General features: G+C 50.7%; 2 protein-coding genes across 6 annotated transcripts in view; one reads left to right on the top strand and one right to left on the bottom strand.

The window, feature by feature from the left end:
* Positions 1-780, bottom strand: part of DNM1 (dynamin 1) — a 56,765-nt gene extending 55,985 nt beyond the window's left edge. For all 5 annotated transcript variants that reach the window (XM_054393524.1, XM_054393525.1, XM_054393523.1 and 2 more), the window contains exon 1: positions 620-780. In XM_054393524.1, coding sequence (XP_054249499.1) covers positions 620-780 — 161 coding nt within the window. The remainder of the gene's footprint in view (positions 1-619) is intronic.
* On the top strand, positions 779-25,450 carry CIZ1 (CDKN1A interacting zinc finger protein 1). The gene is given in 18 exon segments (XM_054393414.1): positions 779-1,029; positions 5,115-5,182; positions 7,203-7,340; positions 7,822-7,948; positions 9,888-10,003; positions 12,225-12,391; positions 13,207-13,342; positions 14,141-14,201; positions 16,792-16,871; positions 17,222-17,295; positions 18,254-18,436; positions 18,774-18,904; positions 19,271-19,355; positions 19,926-20,039; positions 20,363-20,545; positions 21,142-21,211; positions 22,220-22,341; positions 24,887-25,450. Coding segments are annotated over 18 exon segments (2,670 nt in total).
* The last annotated feature ends 1,599 nt before the right edge of the window (positions 25,451-27,049 follow it).

The raw sequence follows: 27,049 nt of genomic DNA, 5'->3' as shown, positions 1-27,049 counted from the left end.
GTGCAGTCTGCAGGTGACTGCAGCTCCAGATGATGACTGCGAAGGTCACTTGAAGGGAAGGCAGCGGTGCATTGCCCGCCACAAAATGGTAGCACCCGGGGATCTAAGCATATAGGAGCCAACCCCGTCCTTCCTATGGCCTCCCCGCAGCTCCTGACATGGCATCCGCTATGGAGGACAGCGAGACAGCGCTGGGGGAGGGGGACGGAGCAGATTAAACTTAAACACCCCCCGCACGCCCTTCCCAGCGAAAACATCCATCTCCCGGAGCCCCCCGAGGGATCGCCCCGGCCCGGCGGCACCGCACCGAGCAGGGCAGAGGATGGAGCTGGTCCCCGCTGCCATTTCAGCCACCTCTGTTACATAAGCGACTAAGGGAGGGAGGGTCCCACCAGCCCCGAAGGTGCGGCAAAGGCGGGGACCCCGCTGCGGAGATCCTCCCGAGCCGGGGAGACCTCCTTCTCCGTCCCTGCCTGTGCACCTTAGCGCCCGGGCGTCCTGCAGCGCTGTCCTACTCCTGCGCTGCCCAGGCACCCCACACCCGCTGCGGCGCCCGGGCACCGCACCGGCCATGCAGCAGCTCTGCCCGCGGCGGGGCTCCTCAGAAAACCCCCATTACCTCCCGACGAAATTCTCCAGCACGGAGCTCTTGCCGGCGCTCTGCCCCCCCACCACGGCGATCTGCGGCAGGTCGAGGTTGGCATTCTGCCCGATGGCGGCGAACGCGTCCTGCAGCCGGTTTACCAGCGGGATGAGATCCTCCATCCCGCGGTTCCCCATGGCTGCGGCTCGGCACCGGCACCGGGCGAGCTCACACTACCTCCTCCTTCCCACGCCCTCGCTGGCGGATTGCCCGGCTCTCGCCTCTCTGGCCGCTAGGCACGGGCACGGGCACCGGCAACAGCCCGCGTCTCGCTCGACGCCGCTCGCTGCCGCCCGGGCTCGGCTCTGCTCGCCCCGCCTGCAAAAAGCCGCACGGCGCCGCCAGAGGGCGCTATGGGCGGTGGCGCCGCGCTGCGCCTGGGAGCTGTAGTTCGGGGCAGGGGGGCGGAGGCGCAGCCCCGCTCCATCTCCTCCTGAGGTGCCAGGACCAGTCACAGACCTTCATCCCCCTGCCCTTGCTGATACCAGGGATTGCCCCGCTGGATCTAATGAGTTTCACATCCTCTTCTCAAGCTTGTTCAGGTCCCTCTGAGGGACAGCACTTGTCACTGACCTCCATCCAGTGGAGTTCCGTCCAGGCATGGAACCATTGGCAAGGGGCTGAGCCCCCTGAGCCAGCTCACTGCCCAAAACCAGAGCAGCACAGGCTGTCCCCAGGCCTCAGGGGCTGTGAGTGCCATGGCCTGTGTGTGGCAGGTTGATGCAGCAGGGTCCAGCCAGCATGTACCTGTGGTTCAGTCAGTCGAGACACCTGCCTGGGAGCCTGAGCAGCTCAGTCACAGGACCTGTGGGATTCAGGCACGATAGCAATGCAGTGCAGTCACCACACAGGTATGATCTGGTCAGTGACCTGCCTGGTTTGGTTACTACATCCACACACTTTGGTCTTTACCCTCATACACTCCAGCCAACAGACCTGTGCAGCTTGGTCACAGGACCTGTGAAGTTGGTTGACACACCCATGTGAGGCCTTTGTGCCAGGACAGCACTTGTGGCATTGCCAGCATACAACAATTACTTTTTATGATTCAACTGGGGGCTTGCAGCACCACTGCTCTGCTGTTGCTTCATCTCCATTCAAGCATCAATGGAAGATTCATCAGTTTCTGTTTAAGTTCAACCCAGTAGGTGTTGATGTTTGCTTTACAGCAACACAAACAAGTGCTTCATTTTATGTACTTAAATGCTTGGTTTCAAAATCACCTGTCTACAATAAACTGCTTGATTTGGGGTCTTTAAGAGGTCGGGTGGGGGCAGGGTAGGAAGGTTATAACATGAGGCTGTATTTAACCTGAAGCTACAGCAGTGCAAACAAGCACTCAGGAAAGAAGCCAGTGGCCACTGGTGACTCAGGAGGATGGAGAAGGCTGCATTGCAAACACCTCTCAGTTCCTGCTTCCCAGTACTCTTGTTCACAGCTCAGAGGGAACTGGGGGTGGTGGAGGAAAGGCATCACAAAAAACTGCAACAGATTTTGATCTGTGTGTTTCATTTTAAACAGGAACTTCTGAGTTATGATGATTCTAAAGAAGATTTCACAAATGTCTATCAAATATAATCTGTGCAAAAATCCCAAGGTGTGCAGAGAAAATGGAATAGCCATGTAGAGGGGTGGGTTTGCCTCAGTGTCAGTGCAGATGCTCTGGTAGCTTCACCAGTGTGCAGGTAAGAACACTGAAGGAAGGGAAAGGAGCTGCTCCATCTGCATGGGCATATGTGGGCTGTTTTGGGGGCTGCCAATGCAAATTTTCTCTTAGCAAATTGCCCAGTAAATTTCAATAATCAAGCTTTAAAATCTCAGTGTAGGCTGTGGACAAAAGTCTGAGCATCTGTGCAGCCATTCTGACCATAGAATCATAGAATTGTCTGGGTTGGAAGGGACCTCAAAAGGTCCTCTACTCCAACCTCCTCTGCAGTCAGCAGGGACATCCTCAACTATATCAGGTTGCCCAGAGCCCTGTTGAGCCCCATCTTGAGTATCTCCAAGGATGGGGCCTCAACCACCTCCCTGAGCAACTTGTTGCAGTGTTCCACTACCCTCATGATAAAGAGCCTGTTCCTAACATCCAATCTAAATCTACGCTTCTCTAGTTTGAAGCCATTGCCTCTTGTCCTGTCACTGCAGCCCTTTGCAAATAGTCTCTCTCCATCCTTCTTGTAGCTCCCTTCAGGCTGCCATTAGGTCTCCCCAGAAATTTACCTTTTGAATGTAGATAGGCTAAGCTACTAAACGTATTTCTGGTATTAAAACCAAGTGATTTAGCTTAGAGGATCACTTTCACAAAACACTTAATCCATAGAAGGATTACCCTTCCCGTGGCAAGTTTCACGATCATTAGTTCCTCCCTGCACCTATTTTGTCATTCCTCTTAAAACTAGATCTATCAATACATTTTCTATTCTTCTAACAAGTATTGGATAAAAATTATTTGATTTTATACAACTCCTTCTACTTTTCATAGGGCAATTAAATTAAAGACATCTCAGATACTTTGTCCTTAAGTGTGTACTGCTTTGATATAGCAATAATATAGGTATCTATTTGAGCCATAACCATATTATTTATCAATTCCTCATGAGGAAACGCCTACAGCGGCTGCTGCTCCCTCACTGCCCCCCCCTTCATCTTTCCAAAGCACCCCCTGCTCCCCCCCACCATCCTCCCACCCTGCCTAAACAGCTCCTCCTCCATCACCACCATTTTTGCAGCCATCCCAGAGCCTGGGGCAAGACCCTCAACCAGCCAAGATACCACACAGAGAGCTCAGCCCCAGTAAGGATATCCATCCAGCACCCATGGATGATATTGGAGTAGCCATCAACCCTCTTCCTACCTAACCAGGGGGGCCACCAGGCCCCCCAATCACCCAGTGTATACCATAAGGGACTCACCAGTGACATGAAAAGGAGGATCCCTCAGCCCAGATGTGCTCAGCTTGGGGCTTTTGTCTTTCCTGGGGTGGGGATTAAAAAGGGGAGTGGGTAGGGAGTGAAAGTGGCCACACCTGGCATGGGAGGAGACTCCAACAGAGCCCAGGGGCTCTGGGATTAGAATTTGATAGCTGCTCCTTGTGAGAGGCCACCATAGAAAGAACAGTGAAGAGTATCAAAGACTTAAAGAAGAGCATCACCTTCCTTCCTGGAGCAGAGCTGGTGCTCAGGGAACATCAGATGATGATGATCTTTGAAGCTTTATTTGAGGAACTATAAGAATTGTCCTTTTTCCCAGAGGTTGCTGTAACGCGAAGTTCACCTGCACAGCCTTACTACAGCCCAGCTACATACCTGCAACCACTTCATGTAATTTAACAGCCCTACTAATGAGGCTTAAAGACCATGGCCAGCCTCACCTAGAGCTTCTCCCCACACCTCTGGGCCCAGGAGCTCTCTTTAAGCTCAGCCATGTGCCATCAATTTGTGATTACTTATGGAGAGATGTCAGTCTTTGGCTCAGCTGCAGCCCTGTGTGCCTGTGGAGCCTTTTATTCTGAGCTCTGCTGCAGGCTGACTCCTTTATTGATGCTCATTGTTGCAGGTGTACCTGGAGATCCCCAGGCCTGATCCTGGCCTGCAGGTTGGTGTCTCTGCCCAGCCCTGTCCTATTGCCACACTACTGCCTCATCTTCTGGGCTTTTGGACTTGGCTGCTTGTTTTGTCCTTCTGTGGGTGCTGTGAGCCTGGGGCCTGGCTCCTGCCTCCTTCACCCTGGGTTGCAGCCCTGCTCTTGTTGTTCCCTGACAACAGCATTAGCTCCTTAAGTAGGACATGAAGTGCCTTCCCTTTGCTCCCCTTCTTGTCCCTCTCCCCCACCCCATGCATCACCTCCTGCCTTCAGTATTTCCACAGAAGCAGCGAGATTTGATTGTGGTCATTAACATTTTTCTAACAGAAGCATCCACCTGCAAGTGTTGCTGCTACCAGCACTCTAAGCAGGTATTTTGTTCCAGGTGAGACCACTCCAATTCAGAAATAATTATTCAGGTTTATACTATTTCCTGGAAAAGCTGAAATTAAACTAATCTGTTTGTTTTGAGATGGGTTTGTGAACAAAAAAAAATTGCAAGCATGGTGTGGCCACAGCTGATGTTAAAGGCTATGGGGGGGGTTGAAAAATAGGGTTGATGCTCCTGGTTAAGGAGTTGGTACAGCAGCAAGGCCCATTCATGACTCCTGTATTGTTTCATAAATTCTCTGATTTAATTTTTTCATTAAACTTGTGCTTAGCTCTTGGGACGTGTGGCCCTTGCTGTGAGGGGTTGCGAGGGTCCTTAGGCTGACTTACTGTGGCAGGATGGGGGGAGCTAGCAGGGTGCTCTCTGGGTAGACACATATGGAAGAAAGGAGTGGTGGCAATGCTGAAAACCTGTATAATTTTATAGGTTACTTAGTAGATTTTGTTAGTGTGAAATTGTAGGGTGTGCAAAATGTGCTCCCTCTGTCCTGTCCTGCAGAGACATTGGCAAGATGCCCCTACAAGAGCTCATTGATATCAGGGGCTCTGTCTCCAGTTACAGCAATTGTAATCCCCCAGACCCGAGCTAAGTCTGAGACATGAGGCTCGGCTTTTAAGCAGCTTTGGAATCCTGCACCTCCCGATGATGGAAAAGAGAAGTGCAAGTGCTCACACTCCTCCTAAGCCTTCCATTTTCTCTCCTGCCAGAAGCTGAGCTGCAGGGATGTGATCAGCCAATGCCTCACAGCACGGTGTGATCTGCATGGGAAATACTGAAAACCTGCAATGTCTCTGAAATCAAAGTTTTATAAACTGAAGGGGTCATGAAAAAAATCTATTTCTACCTTTTTAGCAAACCTTAAGACATGAGCATAAAAAACAGGGAGGCTGGGATACTGCCCTCCCTCCCAAGGTGCTATAAATATTTCTGGATGCACTTCCAATGCCTGCGGGCACAGCTAAGCATGCTTCTGTGCATGGCCACCAATGTGACGATAGGCTTAGAATCATAGGACCATAGAATGGTTTGGGCTGGAAGGGACCTGCAAAGCTTACCCAGTCCATCCCCCTCTGCAGTAAGCAGGGACATCCTCAACTAGATCAGGTTGCTCAAAGCCCTGTTAAACCTCACCTTGAATAACTACAGGGATGGGGCCCAAATCACCTCCCTGTGCAACCTGTTCCAGTACCCTCATGGTGCAGAACCTGTTCCTAACGTTCAGTCTAAATCCCTAGTTTGAAGCCATTGCTCCTCGTCCTGTCCCTGCAGGCCTTTGCAAACAAGTCTCTCTCCATCCTTTTTATAGCCCCTTCAGGTACTGGCAGGCTGCTATTAGGTCTCCCTGGAGTCCCCTCTTCTCCAGGATGAACACCCCCAGCTCCCTCAGCCTGTCTTTGTAGCCAAGCTGCTCCAGCCTCCTGGCCACTTTCATGGCCTTCCTCTGGAGCTGCTCCATCAGCTCTGTGTCCTTCCTCCATGTCTGTGGTTCCAAGGTTCCCTGCATTCTCCTGTTACAGCAGGTACTCACTACTGCATGGTGGACAGAAAAGTGCTTAATAGTTGAAAGGGGGATGTTCCCTGCAGGAAAAAGCAATTCTCATTGGGTGGGAGGTCAGCGGGCAATGACAGTGCAGCCTTCATCTGTCAGCTTAGGCACTATTCTATGGCCTGCAAGGACAGAAAGGATCCTAGCCCAGTTTTCTGTGCTGATGTTCCCTTTCATCATACGTTTCCTTGTACAACCTGAATCCAGTCTGTCCAATGGCTGGGAGCCACTGCTACCACAGCCAGATTAGCCGTCTTGCCCAGTGCTGCAACTTGCCATGCTGGCAGCTCTGCAGCGACTGTACAGGAGCAGAGGATTTGCAACAGCCTTCATGTGAGCTTTCTGCTCCATGGATGCGTTCCCTGGGATGCCTCTTCATCCTTCATGCTCAGTAGCAGAGAGCTTTCTCTGTGTGTGCACAGCTGTGACTGGATGGAGGACCTTGGGTGTTAACATGGCCACTGGTGATGGTCATCCCCAGATTGGTTATTGTAAAATCAGGATGGTATGAAAAGGCCCAAAGGAAAAATGAATGCAGGCTGCTGCACTGACAATTATTGATACTAACTGTATCACTGGGAGCTGTGTTCAGCTCACAAATACTTTCAGCTAAATATCAATTCTGAGGCCTTTAATGAATCTTTACGGGCGTGAATAGTAAGATCAAAGTAAATTATTTTGAGATGGATTCTCTGGAATGGCAAGGACAGAAATGTGTTTTTACCCTTGCTGGGTTTAGTGTAGGAAATGACAACCACAGTACATTGTCTGCAGAGGCTAGTACTGAACACCCTTGAAATCAACCTGCTTACAGAAAGCAGCTGCTGCAGGGAAGGTTTTGCTGCTAAGTCAAAAAAAAAAGAAGAAAGAAAAGTCACCTCAGCACAGAGCAATATTGCAGGAGGCTCTGTTTGTTTTTTTCCACGTTCTCATGTTAGATTTGCCAAGATGCGATCACAGTGAATGGCCAGAGGCTGTTGGGTTTTTTCCATCTCCTCAGCAAGATGGTTAAGAAAGATTCCCCTGGACTATTGAAAAAGCCAAAACAACAAAAAGCAGAAACCCCACGCTGTTGGATCCCATCTGCTCCCCCTCTTCAGCCGTTTATTCCATTCCTTCTGCCAGCGCTGGGCAGATGGTGTCCGTCCCCTCCCAGCCCTCTCGAAGGACAGGGGACCTCACCCTGCCGCTGTGCGGGGGATGACAAACGGAGGTGCGGGGAGTCGGGGCCACCTGAGGGGAGGCTCCAGGGGCGATCCCGAGGCTCCAACCCGGGCAGGTGGCTATTGTCCCCGGCGAGAAGATGGACGTGGCTAGCGGCGAGCGCTGACGACGCGGTCTGCGTCGTGAGTGCAGCTGGGGCTGGGAAGGGGCCGCGGCTCCCAGCCTGCTCCGGCCCCGCCGCGGGCAGAGGGCCGGGCCGCGGACTCGGCTGGCAGGGGAGGGTGGGAGCGCGTTTTGGGAGGTGGGGTTTGGAAGCCTGCTCTACAGGCTGCTGCTTGCGATGACCCCAGGGGTAGGGAGGAGGAGGAGGAGGAAGAGGCTGGGGGAATCGGCTCAGTGAATGAATGGGCGGCGGCGGCTCCCTTGCTCAATGGCTGCCGGGCTGATACGCGCCAGCTCCGCAGCCGGTGCCTCCCTCGCCCTCTCGCGTTTTGTCTTAGGCTCGCCCCGTTCGGGGCTCCCCAGACATGTTCAACCAGCAGCAGTTCCAGCAGCAGCTGCTGCAGCTCCAGCACCTTCTCCAGCAGCAGCACCACCACCCCCCGGCGCAGCAGGGAGGCCGGTAAGCGCCGCTACGCGAGGCCGGGGATCTCGGGCCTGTCCCGGGGTACTGCGCTCCTCCGCCTCCCTCCGGCCCTCCTCGCCGGCAGCGGGCCTGCTCTCCCCCGCCGCGGAAAGGCGACAGAGGGCCGGCGGGCGGGGACGCAGGCCCCGACCGGGGCAGAGCCGTGGGCTGGAGGTCCCGAGGGACAGCTGGGGACGAGGGGGTGCCGGGAGGCGGTGGGGAGGGGAAGTGTGGGGCGATGCCCGAGGGAGGGTGAGGGCTGTGGGGCGGTGCACCCTGCCGAGGAAAGGCTGGGCGGGGAGCTCCTGCTGCCGCCGCTCACGTTTCCGCCGGAGGCGCCGCTCCCCGGGCCGCGTCGCTCCCGCCGCGGAGACCCCAAGGGCGCGTTGGGTGACCCGGGAGAGAGCAGAGGTAGCGGGGAGGATGCTACGGAGCCGAGTGTCCCCTCGCCGGGGCAGCCACCGGGCTAGGGCGGCCAGGAAACCGCCTCCTGCAGAAACACTGGCAGGGACCTCCCTGAGCTGCCCCAAGAGGCGCGCGCTTGGCTTTATTCTCGAGTTCACGCTGCTTGTTTGTTCTCTCTCAATGGGTCTCCTGGCCCGGGCGAGGTTATTGAACTTCTGCAGTGGCAGCGGCGCTGAGGATGTTGCTGTGCACCGTGGGGTGGGGATGGAGAAGATCGTGTTCTGGTTGTTAAACGACAAATGATAGTCTGATAGAAATAAAGAGGCAAATAACCGAGGTTTTCCTAAAAAATAAAGAGAGAAAACAATTGTCCTAGGAGCTGTTGGCCCTGGTGACTGAGGTTTGTAGAGCTAACACAAAATTCCCTTGCAGTGCCTGTTATCTTTAAAGCCTTATGCTCTGCAAATTCAGAGCAATGGGATGGGAATTCAAGAATAAAGTTAATTTCTGATTTAATAAATTATAGTAATTACTCTATCCTTATAAGGCATATGTCCCCGAGGGAAATGTGGGAATCTTTCTGTTCTTTTAGAAATATGAACATCTAAATCTTATGCCATTATTGTATGTCTTACACTATAAACAAAGTTGCTTTTAAAATGCCAGTGTGGGGCTGACTGCTAGAGAGCAGGGATGCATCTTGCACCTTTACAAGTATGATTTTTCTGGTATAAATATCTCGGCTTCTGACGCTGGAACAATCTAGAGCCACAAACATGAAGATGAGCTGCTGTAAATTGCGTTCAGAGGGTTGGAGTTTTGTTGGGGTGGATATTTTGGTCCATGTTTGTACCTCTTTACAGCCCTGACAGGTTTAGCTGTGTCAGCAGTTGTGCTTGGGGGTGGGCTTGACCTTGCAATTGCCTCAAGAAGCACCTGCCAGTTTCTTCAGGCTTTTTTCTCGTGTCTGCTCCACCCTCCTTAGCACCGGGGAGCCCTTCCCCACCGGCTTCCTCCTGCTGCAGGGTGGCACAGTAAAGAGAGGGCCCCTCTGGCTGGGGCTGTGGGGCAGCCAGTGCAGCTTTGCCCTCTGGCCCTGTGCAGGGGGTGTGGATCTGGGAAAAATGTGCTTGGAGCTGCTGAGGAAACTCCCTGGGTTTGGAACTTTTCTTGTTGTTGGGTTAAATGTAGCTGCTGATCTAGATCCTTCGCCTCTACTGACAAGTGCTGCATAATTCTGTAGAACTGCAGTCAGCTCCTGGGCTTTTTTTATGCTGCTTGACAGGCTTTATGTGGGTTTGGTGCTAAGGAGTTATCTCTGACCTCAAATTCCTTGATAGACAATCTGTCGGCTTTGGAAATTCCAGGAGGGGGGAAGAAGGAGGATACAATGCTGGTGTATGGTGTCCTTCCATGTGCGTTTATCAGCCTTTGTGCCATTCTTCACCCCTCTGCTTCGTGCTGGTTAGGTGCCTGGAATCGAAAGGTGCAGTTTCTGTTGGGCTCTTACGAGTGATGCCTTCTTTTCCAGAGGTTTGCCACCACCGCAGCAGCAGCAGATGCTGAGCTTACGGGCAACAAACCAACCGTCACTGCTCAGTGCCAACCCCATGCTCCAGCGTGCCCTGCTGATGCAGCAGATGCAAGGTATGGTCGTTACTGGAGACGCTGGCTTGCTGGAGTTGTTTGATCATCCCTCAGGGACTAAGCCATAGGATGGCTATTTTTCACTGAACCCTTGCAGTCCTTGCATTTGGCAGCTCCTTTGTCTTTTTTTCCTTTCTCTCTTCAAATTTGCCCATGGCTTACATCAGAGGCTCTTCAGTTGTTGAGAATCCCGTGTGCCCAACTGTTCAGAGCCAGGGATATCAGTAGGAGGCATCAGGTTAGATGCTCAATGCAGCCTTCTGTCTCAGACCTGAGGGAGTACTTTTTCACCTAGATATGTATATAAAACACTTAGATTGGTTTATTTGTTTGTCTTCCTTGGTTGAAGGTTGAAACAGTTTATTTCCTTGTCTGTTTCATGCACACTAACCTTGTTTGCAGTAGGTGCTTGTCCCTGTCCCAGCTCACTGCGGTACAAACCAATAAAGTATATTGTGGTGGGAAATGGTTCAGGTTTCAACTGTCCTGTGAAATTTCAGTTCCCTGGACTGACTGTCATTGGTGTGGGGAATGTCACTGTTCTTCCATTGCTGTGTTTCTACAAGTGGATTTTTTTTTCCAGTTGTGATGTTTTCCAAACAGGTGTCTAAAGCTACCTTCGTAACAGCACTGCTAACGTAAAGATGCTAGGAATTATTTTTGCTCGTGTCTTAACCTGACAACTTTTTTTAATGTGCAAAAGCAGTAATTGGGATAGTTCTGAAGTGTCTAGTTTAACGTCTGCAATTTTTATCTTCCCTGTGGACCATACCCAGATGTGAGGGACCATGCCCAGAGGTGAAGACAATAGATTTATTCCGTGTGTCGTTAGCTCTTCTTTTGTTCTCTCTTGCCCATTTAACGAGAGGGCTCTCTAGTGACTCCAGTGGCTCTCTACAGATCTCTCGGGTTGCAGGGGAACTGGCATTGAAAAGGGAGAAGCCATACTCCTTTCAGATGTTTGATGTGAGCATAGCCTGACCTTTGCCCTAAAGCAAAATCTCTTACTGAGAAGTTGTGTTTAAATAGCATGGCCAGGGCCTGAGGCACACTAGATACAAGAGCAGATAAAGTAGGCTGATGAGTACTGCACATACACTTAGTCTTCTTTTCACCTCTCCATGCTCAGCTGAGTTGTGCCTTCTCTTTGAACAGCCCACACCAGCCAGCTAGTGGGAGCAGGCAAGGTGGCTGCAGTGTCCAGTCTGCTGTTGCTTAGGGATCTGAACTTTTTTGGTCACTCAGTTTTGGGTTACATGTAAGAATATCTGGTGCTGTAGTATTTCTGTACCTGGGAAACATCAGCATCACTAATTCATTGAATTTGTGTGGCTTCAGCCATGGGAATAGGAAAAGGTAAACACTTAAAGCTGAAATGGATGTGTGGTTCTTTAGAGGTACCGAGCTGAGAGCAAAGGACGATTCCTTGCCTTACAGATCTTTCAAATGCAGCTGTGTCATTTTACAGTAAGAGGTTATTTATGGTAAGTAATAAGGGATTAGATTATTTTTGAAGACAAACATAAAGGAGGACTTCCTGTTGTGTTGCAGGCTTTAAACAATGCATCTTGGTTACTTAGGCTTCAGCTGCCTACCTCCAAACTTGCTGCCCTGCTTTCACTGCTGCTAAAAAGCCAGATTGAGGGAGAGGTTAAAAACTTGCAGTAGAAATCCAGGTTCCCAGAACAGTGGACAGCTTCTGGGAATGTAGCTGAAGCTTCTGAGCATTTCCATTCCCTCACCTCTGAGATGGGGAGAGCAAGGACTGCATTGGTCAGAGATGGATGAGACTTGGTTAACAGCCTGTGGATGCTGCTCAGAACACAGAGCATTAGAACTGGAAGTGGCAGGCTCTCGGGTGTCAAAATTTAGTTTGACATGTTGAGCTTGCGTGGCAGCCAGGTTTTAGAGAGGCCTGGAATCTTTCATTTCTGAAGTCCAGTGTTGGAACCTCCATACTGTGGGGTGAGCTGCCAGCTGTGCAAACGTGGGGTGAATTTTTGTAACCTCCTTGCAAACACAAGCACTGGGATGCTCAGATCAAATGATTCCTCTAATGGTCTTGGCCTGCAGTGACAATTAAAATCAAACATAGGAATAGCTGCTATTACACTATATTGTTCTGTGGGGGCTGAGGAGGGCAGAGTGCAGAGCCTCCATGCAGTGCCCAGTGCAGTGCTGCTGCCTTGCAGGGTGCTGATGAGCTGTGTTTGTATTTCAGGGAACCTGCGTGGATTTAACATGACTGCGCCAGCACTGCAGCAGTTCTTCCCTCAGGCTACAAGACATTCCCTCCTGGGGCCACCACCTGTGGGGGTCTCCTTGAAGCCCACTCGCTTGGGCTTCCCCAGCCTCCCCTTCCAGAGGCAGACCCGGCCCTTCCGCAAGGTGGGCTCCAGGCTTCCACTGCTGCTTGTGCTGCTTTGCACCTCTGTAGCTTGACCGTGCTTTGGGTGGACGGGAACAGGGCAGGGAGAGAGGCTTACAAGAACTGTTTTGCACCATGCTGCTAACATAGAAATACAGGAATAAGCCCATCTCTAGGGTTCCTGTGGTCCATATTTACACTTACAATGCAAAGGTTTCTTGTTGCTTCTTGCCCCAGGGAGAATTCCTCACAGGAGAGCTGCTTAAACCTAAGATAGAAAAGGAGCCTTTAGAATTGCCACCTTCAAAGTAATTCAAAGAAATCCTGGCTGAGTGCTTTCCCCTAAGTTCTGGCCTGTTAGCCTTCCAAAGCAGTCTCCTGTTCCCAAATGCTTTTTTGTTTTAAGACCATATTTGTTCTTGTAGATTTTATAGAATCTATGATTTATTAAAAACAAACAAACAACTTTTCTGTTTCCACCATTAAGGCCTCTTTTGTATCCTGGAAATAGTTCTTGGATTACTTGACCATGCTTTCCTCCTCTTGGATTATTTTGGACTATTCTTTTTACCTGCCCATGCACCTCTTGCCTGAGTCCCTCTAAAGCAGCCCTACTCTCTGCAAGCAGGTGGAGAAATGTCCTGGGCTGCCTGGGGAGTTAAGTGAACCATGTAGCCTTGCCTGAAGCAAAGCAGTCCTGTAAGCCGTCTATCTCCCCCCACTACCACGTGCTGGAATTCCTCTTCCTGCCCTGCAGTAACAGTCTGGTGCTTTGGGCAGTGTGCTGAGTTTGAGGAAGGACCAAGAGCTGGCAGTGACTCCCTGCCTATTGCAGGACTTCCAGAGGGCCCCTGACAGGAAGCGAGAACTTGATCCTGGTTCTTCATCTCAGACACAAGGTGATGAGAAAATGGAATTCCCAGAGGGAATGCAAGCAGGGTCAGAGCAGAACAACTCCTTGCCATCCACAGGTAAGGGGGAGCCTGTAGTGGACAAATGCTACTAGACATTAGAATCTTCTCTTGCCTATTCCTACAGCAAGATGGAGATGGCATTGGTCTTAGTCAGTTACACTTCTCTCTGATTCTAAACACTCGGGCTGCCTGTGAGAGCACTCTGCTTCATGGATCCCTTTTGCCTGGGTATTTCTGGGCTTTATAAGATAGCTCCATCTCCCATGGAAGCATCTCAGAAGTCATTTTGACTTCAAGCCCCATTTTAAGATGGAGGGTGGAAAAAGAAAACTGAATTGAAATTAAAGCTTCCCCACTGCCTTCTTACCATGCTGAACTCAACGTCTGATGAAGTCATGCATGAAGCAGAGCCAGCTGCGGTCACTGTGCTGAGGAAAAGATGAGTTGGAAGACACCTTGGCTTCCAGCTGTCAGAACAGAAGTAGCGAGCACCCGGTCTGGTCTGATGCTGGACACAAGGCAGAAGTGGGGATGTTTCTGAGTGAAAAGGAAGCCCTGTGAGGCTGTGAGCAGTGGTGAAAACTGCCTGTCACCTAAGTACATGACTGAAACCTGCTTGTTAAAAATCCATGCCTGTGTCCCTCTGGCTGACCCCTCACACCAGTGACCACCTGTACAGTGAAACTCACAGCTCTTGGGTCATTCTCCACCCTTGTCACTACAATTCTCAATTTCAGAATACGCAACTGTAGTAGTATTTGCTCCACCAGGGCTTTATTGGCATTGGGTTAGAGAACATGCTGAAGGTGGCATGGTCCTGCTTTGCTAAGAAGATCTCCTTCTGTGTTCCTTCAGAGCCAAGATTTCCAACTGAATCTGTGCTGAACACTGAGCCTGCAGCAAAAAGACTGAAGAGGTATTTATTAAATGGGCACTGAATTGTATTTTCTAATAATTAGGGCTGTACTGGCCTGATGTCTAGCATGTAGGAGATATTTCAGATGCTTGTGAACAATCAGAAAAATCTCATGATGCTTGCTGAGATCCAGGGTGTTGCAGTCTCTGCTATGGGAATGAAAAATAAGAGATGCAGCTCATGTGAACATGCCATGAAGTGCAGTTTCCTCATGTTCCTCCAGGATTCTTGTAAACAGCAGAGAGGTTCTTTCTTTTCTAGTTTGATCCATTTCTCTGATTTCCTTCCCTAAATACCAGAGGGAAAGGAGCAGCCAGACCTGCAGAGAGGAAAAGTCTTGGCAGATGTTAGGTTACAGTGGGTATAGGAGGGATGGTTTGGTTTAGGGAAGGGGAGCAGTGCTCCCTGGTAGCCAAGCCTGTGTCCAGGAGCACCGAGTTCTGTCCCCTTCTGCAGAGGCTGCTCTGCCAGCACCCCTGTCTGCTGGGTAAAAATAGCCCAACGCAGTCCTGGTGCCAGCTGGCCATGGCAGGTCTCTCTGGGCTCTCCCTGCCTGCCGGGGCTGCAGGAGGGCACAGCCAAGGCTGCGTTGCCATCTAGTGGGAAGGCATCTCCTGGAGCTCTGGGTGCAGTCTGCACCCTGCTGGACCCAGAGCTGTCGCTGGGAGCTGCTGTAGGACAGAAGAGGAGGGAGTGAAGAGAGATGTCTGCAGGCATTGACTGGAGAGTTCTCAGCATATGGTAACAACTATGAGTCAGGGCTCCTGGGTCCCTCCTATCTTCCCTGTGAGCAATTCACTGTGTGGTTCCACACAAATTTCTTCACCTCTCTGTTTCCCATCTGGAGACTGGAGATTAATGGCTGGCTTTAGGGAGACTATTCCAGGATTACTTTGATGTTCAGATATTACCTTGATCGTATAAAAGCTTGAAGTGATAAATAGTATGTTAGCAGGGACCACAGTGAATGATGCACTCTGATTAGCAAGAAAGTGAATAAATTCAATTAAAGCTGAGTCAAATGCATCTTAGTTTATGCTTTGTTAATCTGTGCCAAAGCTCATTTAATTTTAATTGTGTTAATGTTTAGTAGGGTATTAATCAAAGTTCTATTACATACAGTGAAGAAAGAGTCAAGTCTGAGGAGTGACAGATCTCACTGCAGCAAGCCTGTTGTTAGGAGAATCCTTTGCTAAGGAGTAGCTAGGGACTGCCAGCTCTGATGCATACACGTTGGCTGAGATTGACTTGGATCATTCCTTAGCTTTTTTGTTTAAAGTGTTTCTGTTTGCTTCCAAGGGGCAGGTGATGGATTTCTGAAAGCAGCTTACTGTTCTCATGTTGCCCTTGCCAGATGAGAAGGGCATCTTCCCCACCCATGTCACAGACCTCTGTTCATGCTTCATTGTTCCATTTCCCTGTGGCCAGCAGTACCAGCCCCAGCCTCCTTCTTCATTTCAGGTTCTTCCCACTTCTGCCTTTTCTCCTGTATACCATCTGTATGCCTGGAACAACATCCTCATTGCAGTGCAGAAAGCACTCACCACCTTCAAATCTTCCTTGAACACCCACTTCTAGCATGGCCTGACAAGTATCTGTGTGAAAGCATTTCCTCCTTAGATCATTGCTCGTGGTGGCTTTTGCTCCCCTAGCCTGCCGCTTAGATGCGCAGTCTAGGCTGCAAACCCTTGCCTGGCAGTGCTGTCACCATCTGTGTGTGGGGTAGTGTTGAGCCTGCTGGCAGTGCCTGACAAGAAGTTAATGCCAGGCACTCCTGTTTCCTTTGTGCCTGCACTGCCCAGGCCCTGCTGCGTATTTATAGCCATGTAACCCAGTTCCATTCTCACTTAACAGTCTGCAACTCATGTGGTGCCTAGGGCACTGCATGCAGGACCTGCACAGGCTGCATCCATGCTGGGAAGGCATTCAGGCCTTATGGAGAAAGATGCGGTAAAGTGCGCTTTGTGCCTCAGAAGTCAACCCTTTATTCTCAGCGGGCCTTTGGGATCTTTTGTCTCCTTAACAGATCAAATAAACCAAAGCAAAGTCCTTTTGATTTGCCTCTTGTACAGTTCCATTCCTTTCCACCCCCTGAGCTGTAGGGATCCTGGAATGAAGCAGGATGGATACAAGTAGAGCAGGCAGTTATGAAATCCCTGTGAGACACCACTGAGAACTCCTTCAGGTCCAGCATGTCTCTGCTCCCTCGTGCACACAGCAGCCTGGAGTGCTGTCTAGGTGCTGCAGGTTCCCTGCAGGTTCCCAGTCAAGGCAGAGTGAGCTCTTGTGAAGAGTATTTCCTGTAGGAGCTGACCTCCTTGCAGCTGTTTCACAAGTGAGGGAAGTGATGCAAAAAGTCAGTTGTATTCTTGTCCAGATGATTTGGTTCCTGTTTCTGTTCTAGAATGCCCACTCTCCATAATGTTTACCTGTTTCTGCCAGAACCTTGCCTGAAATACCACTTCAGTAGCTTATTGATTTGGAGGTTTAGTAGAGTGTGGTAGCTTAGAGCCCAGCCTGTACCTTGCTGTGTCATCTGAATTTCTCTGTCTGTGACATGGCAAATAAGGTTATTTTCTTGTTCTTGAAGCGTGACCAAGGAGTCTGCAGTAGAGGATGCCACAGACAGCAAAGAAGCAGGAGAATCAAGCACCCAGGTCCAAGCTGATGGTGAGTTGCTGAGCATTGTGATTTGTACTTTTAGGGCACTCCACGCTAGAGGTGCAGCTGTAGAACAGCATCTGCAGATCCTGGGGGTCTCGTCAGAAGTGTACTTCCTCCAAACATGCAGGATGGGGACAGGAGAAAGTCTGGGAATCTCATCCGTAGTCTATAAAACTGTTGTCTACCAAATGCAAACGATGGGAAGTTTCCTTCTAACAAGTATTGCTTTAGAGGAAGGTTTGTGTGTTGGGCCTTTGGCCAGCAGCACTATGGGGAAAGCTCCCCTCTTGCTCTGCTGTTCCTGTCATTGCTATCTGGAGTTAAGGAAGCATAAGGGACTCTCTTCCTTGATACAGGCAACACAAAGGAGTACACAGCTGAAGATCCCTCCAAAGAGAGGAAATTTTCTGAGGAACCAAAAGCTCCTGAGGTGAGTAGATGCCACTCCACACAGGGCTTGTGCAGAACACGCAACCTCCCCCTGCAGCCCAGAGCTGCAACTGGGAACCAGACTGGCACCCACAGCTGGAGCTCTGTCTTCTGCTGCATGCTGTTGTCCCTGGCAGTGAGGCATAACTTGGCTGCAATTAGCACACAGCCTGCCCTGCTGTGCTGCTTTTGTACCTCTGCTGGCCTGCACCTCACCTGCTGCTGGCTCTTTGTGGATGCTGGGATCCATTGAGATTTCAGTATTCGTCTGGGAAAACTAAAAGTTGAACTGAAAGAGCCACTGAAAAAATCTATTGAGGGCTGTAGCTCAACACATCTCTTGTGTGGCTGAAGAGCAGGTGTTAAAAAAAAAAATCAGGTGATGGTAGTAAAGATGCAGCTGCTGTGGCACTTGACAGGGTGAGGTCTGTGCTTTTGAAAGGCAGCACCCAAAAACAAGAGCCAGGTGAAACTGGCAACTCCAGAGTCTTTTGCATGGAATACCTTGCTCACATGCTAGGTGTTAAACCAGGATCTCATGCTGTGTAAATCTCTAAGCAAAGATTTAAGCCGTGGTGTGAATCAGACTTGGTAGTCTTCCATAATTTGAAACATTAATTGTTGTGGTCAGTGGTATCATCCTGCTCTTGTCTGAGTTCCTTACTCCATCAGGGTGGTGGAGGGGAGAAACCCAAGTTGATCATGTCCCTTACCAGTGTAGTGTTGGTTGCTGCAGTCTGCAGAGGCTGTAGAAACAACCATCTGTAGTGGTGGGCCTGATGCTAGGGCACAAGGATTGCAGATTTAGCAGTACTGGGAGCTGGATCAGCCTGCACTGGCTTCAAGCTTCACTGTGTTTTCTGAAGGGTAGACACCGGAGGTTACCTACAAAAAGCAGCTGTCCTCTTGAGTGTCTTCTCTTGAGAGACTGAATGTAATCTTGACTCCTCCTTTGGCAGGTGTTGAGCTCTGGAGGTTCACTGAAAGTGACTATCCAGCAGAGCAGTGAGAGCAGAGCCATCAGTACAACAGCTCTGAAACCAGGACACTGGACCTGCGAGGTGGGCACGTCTGAGCCCAGCCCAGAGTCGGTCCTTAAATTCTACTGCTACATCTGCAAGACCAACTGCTGCAGCCAGCAGGTAAAACTCCACAGGTCTGACTGGGTTGGGGGTGGTCAGGAGCAGTCAGGTAGATGGGTGGCTGCCATGGGGAGCTCTAGCAGGAGCCTTGTCAGCAAGGGCTCACCCTTCAGGAGCAAGGAACTTGCAAACCGCTGAGGAGCGTGCAGATGAACGTCTCCTGGAGAGCCAGCAGGCAGCCTGCCTCAGGGGTGTGGGTGGATCTGCAGGCAGCCAGGCTCAAGCTTTTCTACCATTCCGTTGTTGAACAGGAGTCAAGAGAATGGAAAGCTCATACTTGTTATTTGTTTTATTTTGAATATATTTAAATGTGGTTTTCTCTCAACCCCTCGCTCAGAATTTCCAGTCCCACATGGCTGGAATTCAGCATCAGCAGCGACTTGGGGAGATTCAGCACATGAGCAACGTCTGTTTTGTTTCACTGCTGCCCATGGTGAAGGAGCAGAAGGTGCTAGCAGAAAAAGATGGGTAAGTGTTGGTCTGTGCTACAAAAGTCAATCTGAATGTGAGCTTGCAAGGGTTCTGGAATTGCTCACTGCACCAGGGCATCCCTGTGTTCTAGGTAAGGTACAAAACCCCTCTGTTTTTAGGGGCTTGAATTTCCTTTAGACAACTTTCTTCTTTCTGAGGGAAACTAGCACTGACTTTGACCAGCTGGTCAGGGACTTGTTTGACTTCTGTCAGCATGAGCTAAAGCAATCTGCCTGTGAAGGGCAGAAGATAAATATGAGCCTTTAATGGTAGGAATACTGGGCAAAAGAAGGCCCAGAATACTGCAATGTTCCATAGGGGGTGTGAAAAGTGTGACTTACAGATCTGTCTGTGTCACTTCAGGGAGTGCCAACAGCGATGGTGTAACACTTGTCAGATACACTTCACAGGGGATCTCATCAAGCACCGCAGGACCCAGGAACACAAGGTAACAGCCACAGCCTGGATTTCATCTTTGCAGTGGCCTTGGGGATTGAGTGGAAGTGTCTAGCATCTCCTGCTCTCCAGGCAACAAGGGAAAAGTGATTGGAATGGAGAGATAAACATAAAGTTATGCCAGTGACACCCTCACTGAGGGTACTGCGATGCTACCTCCTGCTTCTGAACACTACTGGTTTTGGACCTTCCAGTTCCATCCTGACAGGATGGCCTGTAGCACCTCTAGTCCAGCTTTTCTCAATAAAGATGTCTTCATGCTCACCAGATCAGTTGAAATGAGGAGCTGGTGGGCAGGTGTAGCTTTTCAAGCTGCAATTTCAGCAGGCCATCATAGTTACTGGCTCCTTTGGGAGAGGTGCTGGAAGGCCCCTGACAAGCCAGGTGCATTTTGCTCTGCCTGTTTCATACCTTTTGGGCAGAGAAGAGCTAGGGTGCCCTTTCTGTTGAGAAGAAAACTTGCTTTAGGTGTAGGGCTGTGACTTTGTTTTGCTCAAGATTTATCTACATTCCTCTCAAATGGTGCCTCTTGTGACTTACTGAATGGTCCCTCTCTCTGTAGCTGGCCAAACGCTCGCTCCGTCCCTTCTGCACCGTCTGCAGCCGCCACTTCAAGACCCCTCGCAAGTTCGTGGAGCACATGAAGTCCCCTGAGCACAAACAGAAAGCCGAAGAGGTAACACTGCCTGAGTGGAGGCAGATGCTCTGTGGAGCAGCTTAGCTTTCTGCTTTCCTGACTGGTGCAGGGATGAAAGGAAGATATGCAGTTCTTGCAGCCGCCTTCTAATTTTCATCTCTTGCTGGACTTCAGTTGTTAGAGCTTATAGAAATGGAGTGAGCAAGGAACAAGGAGTTAGATGTGTCCAGAAGCAAGGGAGCTTTATGCCTTTCTTGCAGTCCTTTCTCCTCATCAAATGCAGTCTGATCAGAGTCTGGAGTCTTCCTTGGTTAAATAGAGAGTGCAAAGTTGATGCAATCTTTCTTTTCTGTACCTGACAGGTGAGGCTGGGAGAGAAGGAGTTGGGCAGCCCAGAAGACTCGGAGGAATTGATCACTGTGGATGCTGTTGGGTGTTTTGAAGATGATGATGATGAAGAGGAGGAGGAGGAGGAGGGGGGAGCTGGTGAGGAGGAAGACCTTGATGTAGTGTTGATAGAGAATGAGGATTCTGCTGCCAAGCAGGTATGCAATGCAGAAGGAGCAGGAAGAATCTATCTGAGAATCTGCTGTGGGATCCTGTGACTGGGGTGACCTTGCCTGGTTGAGCTCAGGTTTTTGAAGAGACCAGTCAGCTTTGCACCCTGCAGCAGGAGTGGGAGGGCTCAGGACAATCCAAAAGAGAATCAGGCACTGTGTGTGGGATCCAGGAGAGTGTTTCTGCTTCTCTTGGTGTCTTCAAACATTGTGTCATTGAGGAGCACAAGCAGTTTTCCAAGGGAAGGAATTTCTGACCCTGATTGTCTCTTTGAATGGCCCAGCAGTAGCTTGTCTCATAGGAGACACTGGGGGAGGTTTATCTTGGTAAATACTTTCCCAGCAGAGCAGTTCCCAAGAAGAAGGCACATGGCTAAGCTGTTTCAGGCTTGCAGTGCCAGGGGTGTTCTGTAATAAAGTGGTCTGCTGGCACTGGGGTTTGTATCTGTGCCTAACCAGATGCTGTGCAACTCTTTCTGGTGTCAGTCCTCTGGTTTGTACCCCAAGGTTACCAGAGGAATGCAGGATCCCAGGGAGGGAACTGGCATAGATACAGTAGGCACTGACGTTCTTTTGGTTTCCAGACTGGGCTGAAGGAAGTGTCTGTGGAGGATTCCGAAGGAAGTGAGAAGTATTGTCCAGACACTGCCTATGGTAAGCAAAGCTGAGCACAAAGACCACAGAGCCTCTGGTCACTTGCTATATCTGTAGGAGAGGATGGTCTCTGCCTGCTCCTGGGCCGTTGTGCTCCAGCACTTGCACTCAAGTGGTGCAGATCACTGCTTCTTGGAGAAAGAGCCAAATGTTGCTTTATTGCTGTGTGCTAAAACATGAGGATGTGATTGGTGCTGGTCAGCTGCCTTTGGCTTTGAAGAGGACAGGATGAGAGCCAGGTGCTTCAGTAAGGTAGGGAGCAGAGCAAGTAGGGCAGAAGTTCTGAAGAAAGCAGGTGGCAAATGAGGGATGTTCTGGAAAGATGGAGCCTGAAAGCATACTGATTAGGATGCTTTCCAACAGAAATGCAGCTTGTGTGGAGGTACTGAGCAGTAGTGACAGTATCCAAGCCTTTGCCAGAGCCCAGACTGCGCATGTTTGCTCTGCTTCAGAACCCCCACGCTCTGCCTCATGGTTACTCAGACCTGCTACTGGGCACCGCTCCTCCAGAGGGCTGCCACTGGTCCCCACCCTGCAAACACTCTGACTTCAGCCACTCATGTTGAGGAGGGCAGCTCTGCAGAGCCCTTTCTGTGCCCAAGGAGAGCTCTTTACCCCACTCTTCCCTATCCCTGTAACCTTCCCCTATCCTGTGGCAGATGGAATAATGATTCATGCTGTGAATGTTCTCTGCGTGTTCCTCACGCGCGCCTGCTGTCTTTTGCTTAGTTTGATCCCCTGACGTTAGCTCACACGTTCTCTGTAGTTTTCCATTGTATTCCTTCTTCCTTTCTTTTCCCTAAACGCTCTGTGTAGTTTGTTTGCTCTAGCAGCCACAGCCATCCCATGGTAAGATGAGATATTCAGCAAGTCATCTTGCAATCCCTGATTAACAGAAGCAAAGATTTCCTCCTTTTCTCCTTCCTCTCTCTCCCCTTTTAACATGCTGTCATGATTTGAGTTCCATTCAATGTGATCTGTGATTTCCCTTCCCCTCCCGTTTCACAGGCCTGGACTTTCTGGTCCCCGTCGCAGGTTACCTCTGCAGGCTGTGTCACAAATTCTACCATAGCGACTCTGCTGCCCGGCTCGCACACTGCAAGTCCCTGATGCATTTTGAGAACTTTCAGGTCAGACCCTTTGGCGATTGCATGGCCTGGCATTTGTTCTCCCCGTGCGTGTCCCTCCAGTGTCCCTCCACCTTAGCTGTCTTGTCCTTGGTTCATTTCCATCTCCCTTGGTGTCTGTTGTGCCATAGCTTTCTCCTGGTGTGCTCCATGTTTGTCTCCATCACCCTGTAGATCTAAAGCCAGTCCAGTCCTGCTTCCCAGCTACTGCTGCTGTCACCTTATTGCCCATCCCTGGCTGGAGATCTTTCTCAGAGTGTCTGCTCTCTTTGCTGAACCTGTAGAGTCTGTTGTTCAGTCTAGGCCCCTTTGTTAGACAGACTGCAGGTGAGTCAGGTTGGGAAGGAACAAGAAACAACCTGTTCCTCATAAGGGAAGCTGATGCCCACACATCCTTGTGTCTGATCCTGCAGGAACAACTTCTTTAGCCAAAAAGTGCTGGGGGAGGTTCAGCCATGAAATCAGATCTGGAAATGTAGCATTAAAGACTCTGTGTGATGGAAGCTACAAGGTGGTGAGAATCCATTTGGTCCCCAGGGCCAGCCTGCAACAGTCAATCTGTCCATCTGTCTGTCTGCTACCCTTTCCTCGAAGCTCCTTAGCATGAAGCTCTGCCAGCTGATGCTGTTCCTTTGCTTTTCTGGCTCCACCTGAGGAAGCCATTTTGCCCTTTGCTGCTTTCGTTGTCAAGAAGCTTTTCCTACTGGACTGGCCTGGAGTCTGCCTCCATAGTTCTATCCTTGATGATTTGCCAGGGGGTGAGGGGCCTGGATTCGTACCTTGTGGTGGACACACAGGGCTTGCACTGTCTCCTTCCTCTCCTGTGACCCTTGCCTGGGCCCTGGCTGCACAGGAGAGCAGCGTTCCCTGATGGGGAGGCTCACACTGTGCTCTGCCTGCACCCACAACCTGCTCCAACAAAAGCCACTCTTGCTTCCCTACAGCTTTTGGTAATGTTTAGAAAATGCCACAGCCAAACACACAACCCCTGAAGCTTTGTGCTTCCTTTAGTCTTCAGACAGTTCAACTGCTTCTAGCCAAGCGTCACTGCCCATAGTCAGGGGTGGGGTGCTCAGAAGGCAGTGCTTAGAGCAGTGGGTTTGGAATGGCAAGCAGCTGTTGATGGCTGTTCATCTTCTCCCACTGCAGTGAATCACTGCAGGAAGGCAGGAATCAGCCTTGCAGTTTTCCTAGCTTATTTTAGATCGGCTTAGTGAAACTGCACCACCAGTGTGTGTGCCTCCCTTGGAGCTGAAACCAGAAGCTCGTCAAATGGATGGCAGTGACCTGGAGAGATTATTCATGACAAGAGTCCAACCTTAAATATCTTCAGAAAGATGACTCTTATTCTGGACTTCCTTGGTGCCTTGGGGTTGTCACAGTCTGAGTTAAATCATTGCCAGCTTCTGGAGTACTCCTGATTGATCAGAGTAGCTCAGCAGAGGGTTTCACAGCAGAGGACTGTCTGCAGCTGGGGCAGTTCACAGCACTGCTTTGAAAGCAAACTAGTATGTTTGGACCTGGTCTGGCTTGGGTACCACAACATGAATGAACTGGTCTAGCTCTAGTGCTGTATCCCACTATTTGAGGACAGAGAAGGAGGAAGCCTGCAGTGACAGAGGGGTCTGCAGCGCAAAGCTGCCCATCTGATGTGTTGTAATCCACACTGCAGCCAGCAGCAGTGCTGCCTAAGGCAGTGGTGCAAAGCCAGCAGCTCAAAATAGCTTCTTTCAGTTGTCAGACCTAAGGCTAGTGGCAGCCCTTCAGCAGCAGGCTGAAAGTGAGCTGACTGTGGACAGGAGGGAGCTGGTTTGTTGGTTTTGCTCATGTTTGGGATGCCTGCACAACTGTACATAGCTCCTACTTCCACAGGATCCAGTCCTGAATGGCTGCAGCCCTTTTAATCTCTTGACAGACCTCTGCTGGCTCACGACAGCAGTTCAGAGGAGGCTCTTCACTGGTGCTCTGCTTACCTGTATTCTGTAGGGAACCTCAGTGCCTTGTAGCAATCAGATATCCCTGATCCCTTGTGTGGCTGTCAGTAGTGGCACTGGCTGCATGGATTCTATCAACTGAGTGACAAAAGCTCAAGCTCTCAGCTGAAGTCTTGTTTTGGCTGATGAACTCTCCAGGCTGCTGCGGCCATGGGCAGTGCATAGCCTCACGCGCCCTGGGTATGTGGCCAGAATCAGCTCCTGGCAGGAGCTGAAGCCGGAGCTGTCACTTGCAGTGTTACATCTACAAAGTCCTACCATTTGCCAGAAATTGGTTTTTGCCTGGGGAGCCACAGGTCTGCCATGCACTCGCTGAGCACTGACGCCAGAGGGACTCCAGATGTTAACTTCACTTTTCCTCGCAGGAGCTGACCCTTCTCTGCTGAAGCCTCAGCAGCCAGGCCAGAAGCTGCAGAGACAAGCTATGCCCCTGCAGATTCTAGCTGCCACTCACCACTGTTTTTGTACAGGTGCTCCTGGACCAGCTGCTGCTTGCTGCAGTTGCCAGCATCTGAGCTGGGCTGTCTCTCACCTTGCTGTGTTTGCCTCTGCAGAGACACAAGGCAGCGAGGCATCGTGCTGCGGCTGCCTACCCCGAGGCTCCTTTGCATTCCCAGGGCTGCAGCTCCCAGCTGCTGGATGCTCCAACCCAGCCCGTGCCCACAGCAGATAGCAGCAAGATGAATGATGAGCGTGGGATAGACAAGGAGGGTACAGAGCTGTCAGCCCTGCAGGAGCAAGCTTTGAGGTCTCTGGAGGTTAAGGATGAGCTGGCCACCGCTGCAGCCAAGGGCAGGAGCCCAGCCAGCCTGACTGACACCTGTGGAATCCTGATAGCAGAAAACCTACAGGAGAGCCAATCCACTGCCACTGGCGCCGACTGCCTGCACCCCGCAGCAAGCCACAGTGCAGGGCTGTGGCTGGGACATGCCGGGTGTGAGGAGGGGGCTGCTGCAGCCAGGCAAAGGGAAGGCATCGAGCAGGAGCCAGGGTGTGTGGGGGGCTCAGGGCAGCAGGAGGCAGCAAGTGCAGGCCAGGAGGCCCCAGCAGGGCCTCCCTCCCCGGGCAGCCTGGCTGCTGCTGCCTGCAGACGCTCAGCTCGGCGCAAACCCAGATAGAGTGGCCTTAAAGGGAGAGAGAGCCCTTCACATAGGAAATCTGCTGGAAATGTTTATTTTCTGAGTCTTTTAATAGAGCAAAAAACCTTCAACTTTACTGCTGTTTTTATTTTAAGAATAAAATAAGCCTGGCTTTAGCGTGTCTAATACAGGATGGTCTTGCCTGTTACTTGTACAGTCTGAGGCTTGGAATGTTGAAACTGAAAGCTGGTGATGTGATCTCCACAGGACACAGAAGTCACAAAGTAGATGGACATAGGCTCACTTTTCACCAAGAATTCTCTGTAGCTTATTTCCTTTCTAGGCAGAGGAAAACCTTCTCTCCTGGGAGCCCTAGTGTGTGCCTAGTTCTGCTCAGAGCAGTTTCCTCACAAAGATGCACACCTGGACAAGTGCTGTCCTGCGCCAGGAGAGAGCCATGCACCTTGCTCCTGTGTCAGTAATGCCACATAGCTTAATACAGGCTGTTGTCAGAGGACTTTCAGCAACAAATTCTATTTCAAACCAGTTTTAATAAATTGGATTTCTTAAAACTTCCTGTGCTGGTTTGAGGCCAGCCAGAACATCTCTTGCCCCGAAAGGGACAAAAGAATGACACACACAAACGGATTGGAGAGTGATGGAAAAGTTTAAATGGAAAAGCAAGTTGGTGAAGCTACAGAAAACTACAAACTACAAAGCATAGTGGAAAAGAACATCCTAAAGCATACAGAACCCCCTCACAGAATTCCCAAAAGCTTCCCAATCCTCCCTTCCTCCCACCTGAGGGTCTACCCAATCCCTTAGGGCTCTTCCTTCCCCCCCCCCCCCCCTCCCACTGCTAGGCAAGTCTCAGGCTGGCCAGGCCTGAGACTGCCCCCCCAGCATTACCCGATAAGAGAGGACATCTCCCATGGGAGCAGAGAGGGAAGAAAGAGGAAGAGGATGACTCTGCAGATGGCTTTATAAGGTGCAGGATTTATGGGTAGAAATACGTCGTTTCCTGTGTCCACCCCTAGTGGGCGGGTACCTGGGACACCAGAGGTGTATCTCATGCAGCAGTGGCAGGGGGCACCCAGCCCAAACTGCCACACTTCCTTAACTTTCAACAAAACATCTTTAACTCCATAGAAGCAGAGCAGCAAGACTTGCTTCACAGTTCTGGCCCCAGGCTACCCTGACAGGATCACAGCTGCAGACCTATCCAGTTCCAGTTCTGCCTTCTCCTGTCAGAACAGAGAGGACTCTGCTCACAGGCAGCCTGCTGGCTCTGTGCTGGGTGCTGACCTTGCTGCTCTACCTTTTTAACATCCATGTCCTTAATAGCAGTTTCCAGTTCCAATGGTCAGAACTATGGTAGCTTAATGCCTGGGAGGGAACAGACACATCCAGTGATCTGGGACCATCTGCCAATGTTTTGTCCATCACAGGTGATGTGAACAAAAAGAAGCTGTAGTTGCAACGCAGGAGCTGGCCTAGGGCCTGCCTCGCCCAGTCTCTCACAAGTTACACTTGGGAGCAAGCCTGGAGTCAGGACAGCTCCTGCCCACCGTGCTTTGTGAGCAAAGAGGCTAGAGCCTAACACTCCTTGCTTGCCTTTAACAAAAGGGCAGAGATCAT

This window comes from Indicator indicator, chromosome 28, assembly GCF_027791375.1.
Source record: "Indicator indicator isolate 239-I01 chromosome 28, UM_Iind_1.1, whole genome shotgun sequence".
NCBI classification, from domain to species: Eukaryota; Metazoa; Chordata; class Aves; order Piciformes; family Indicatoridae; genus Indicator; species Indicator indicator.
Note: the sequence above shows the minus strand (reverse complement) of the source record. Positions and strands in the feature narration are given on the sequence as shown.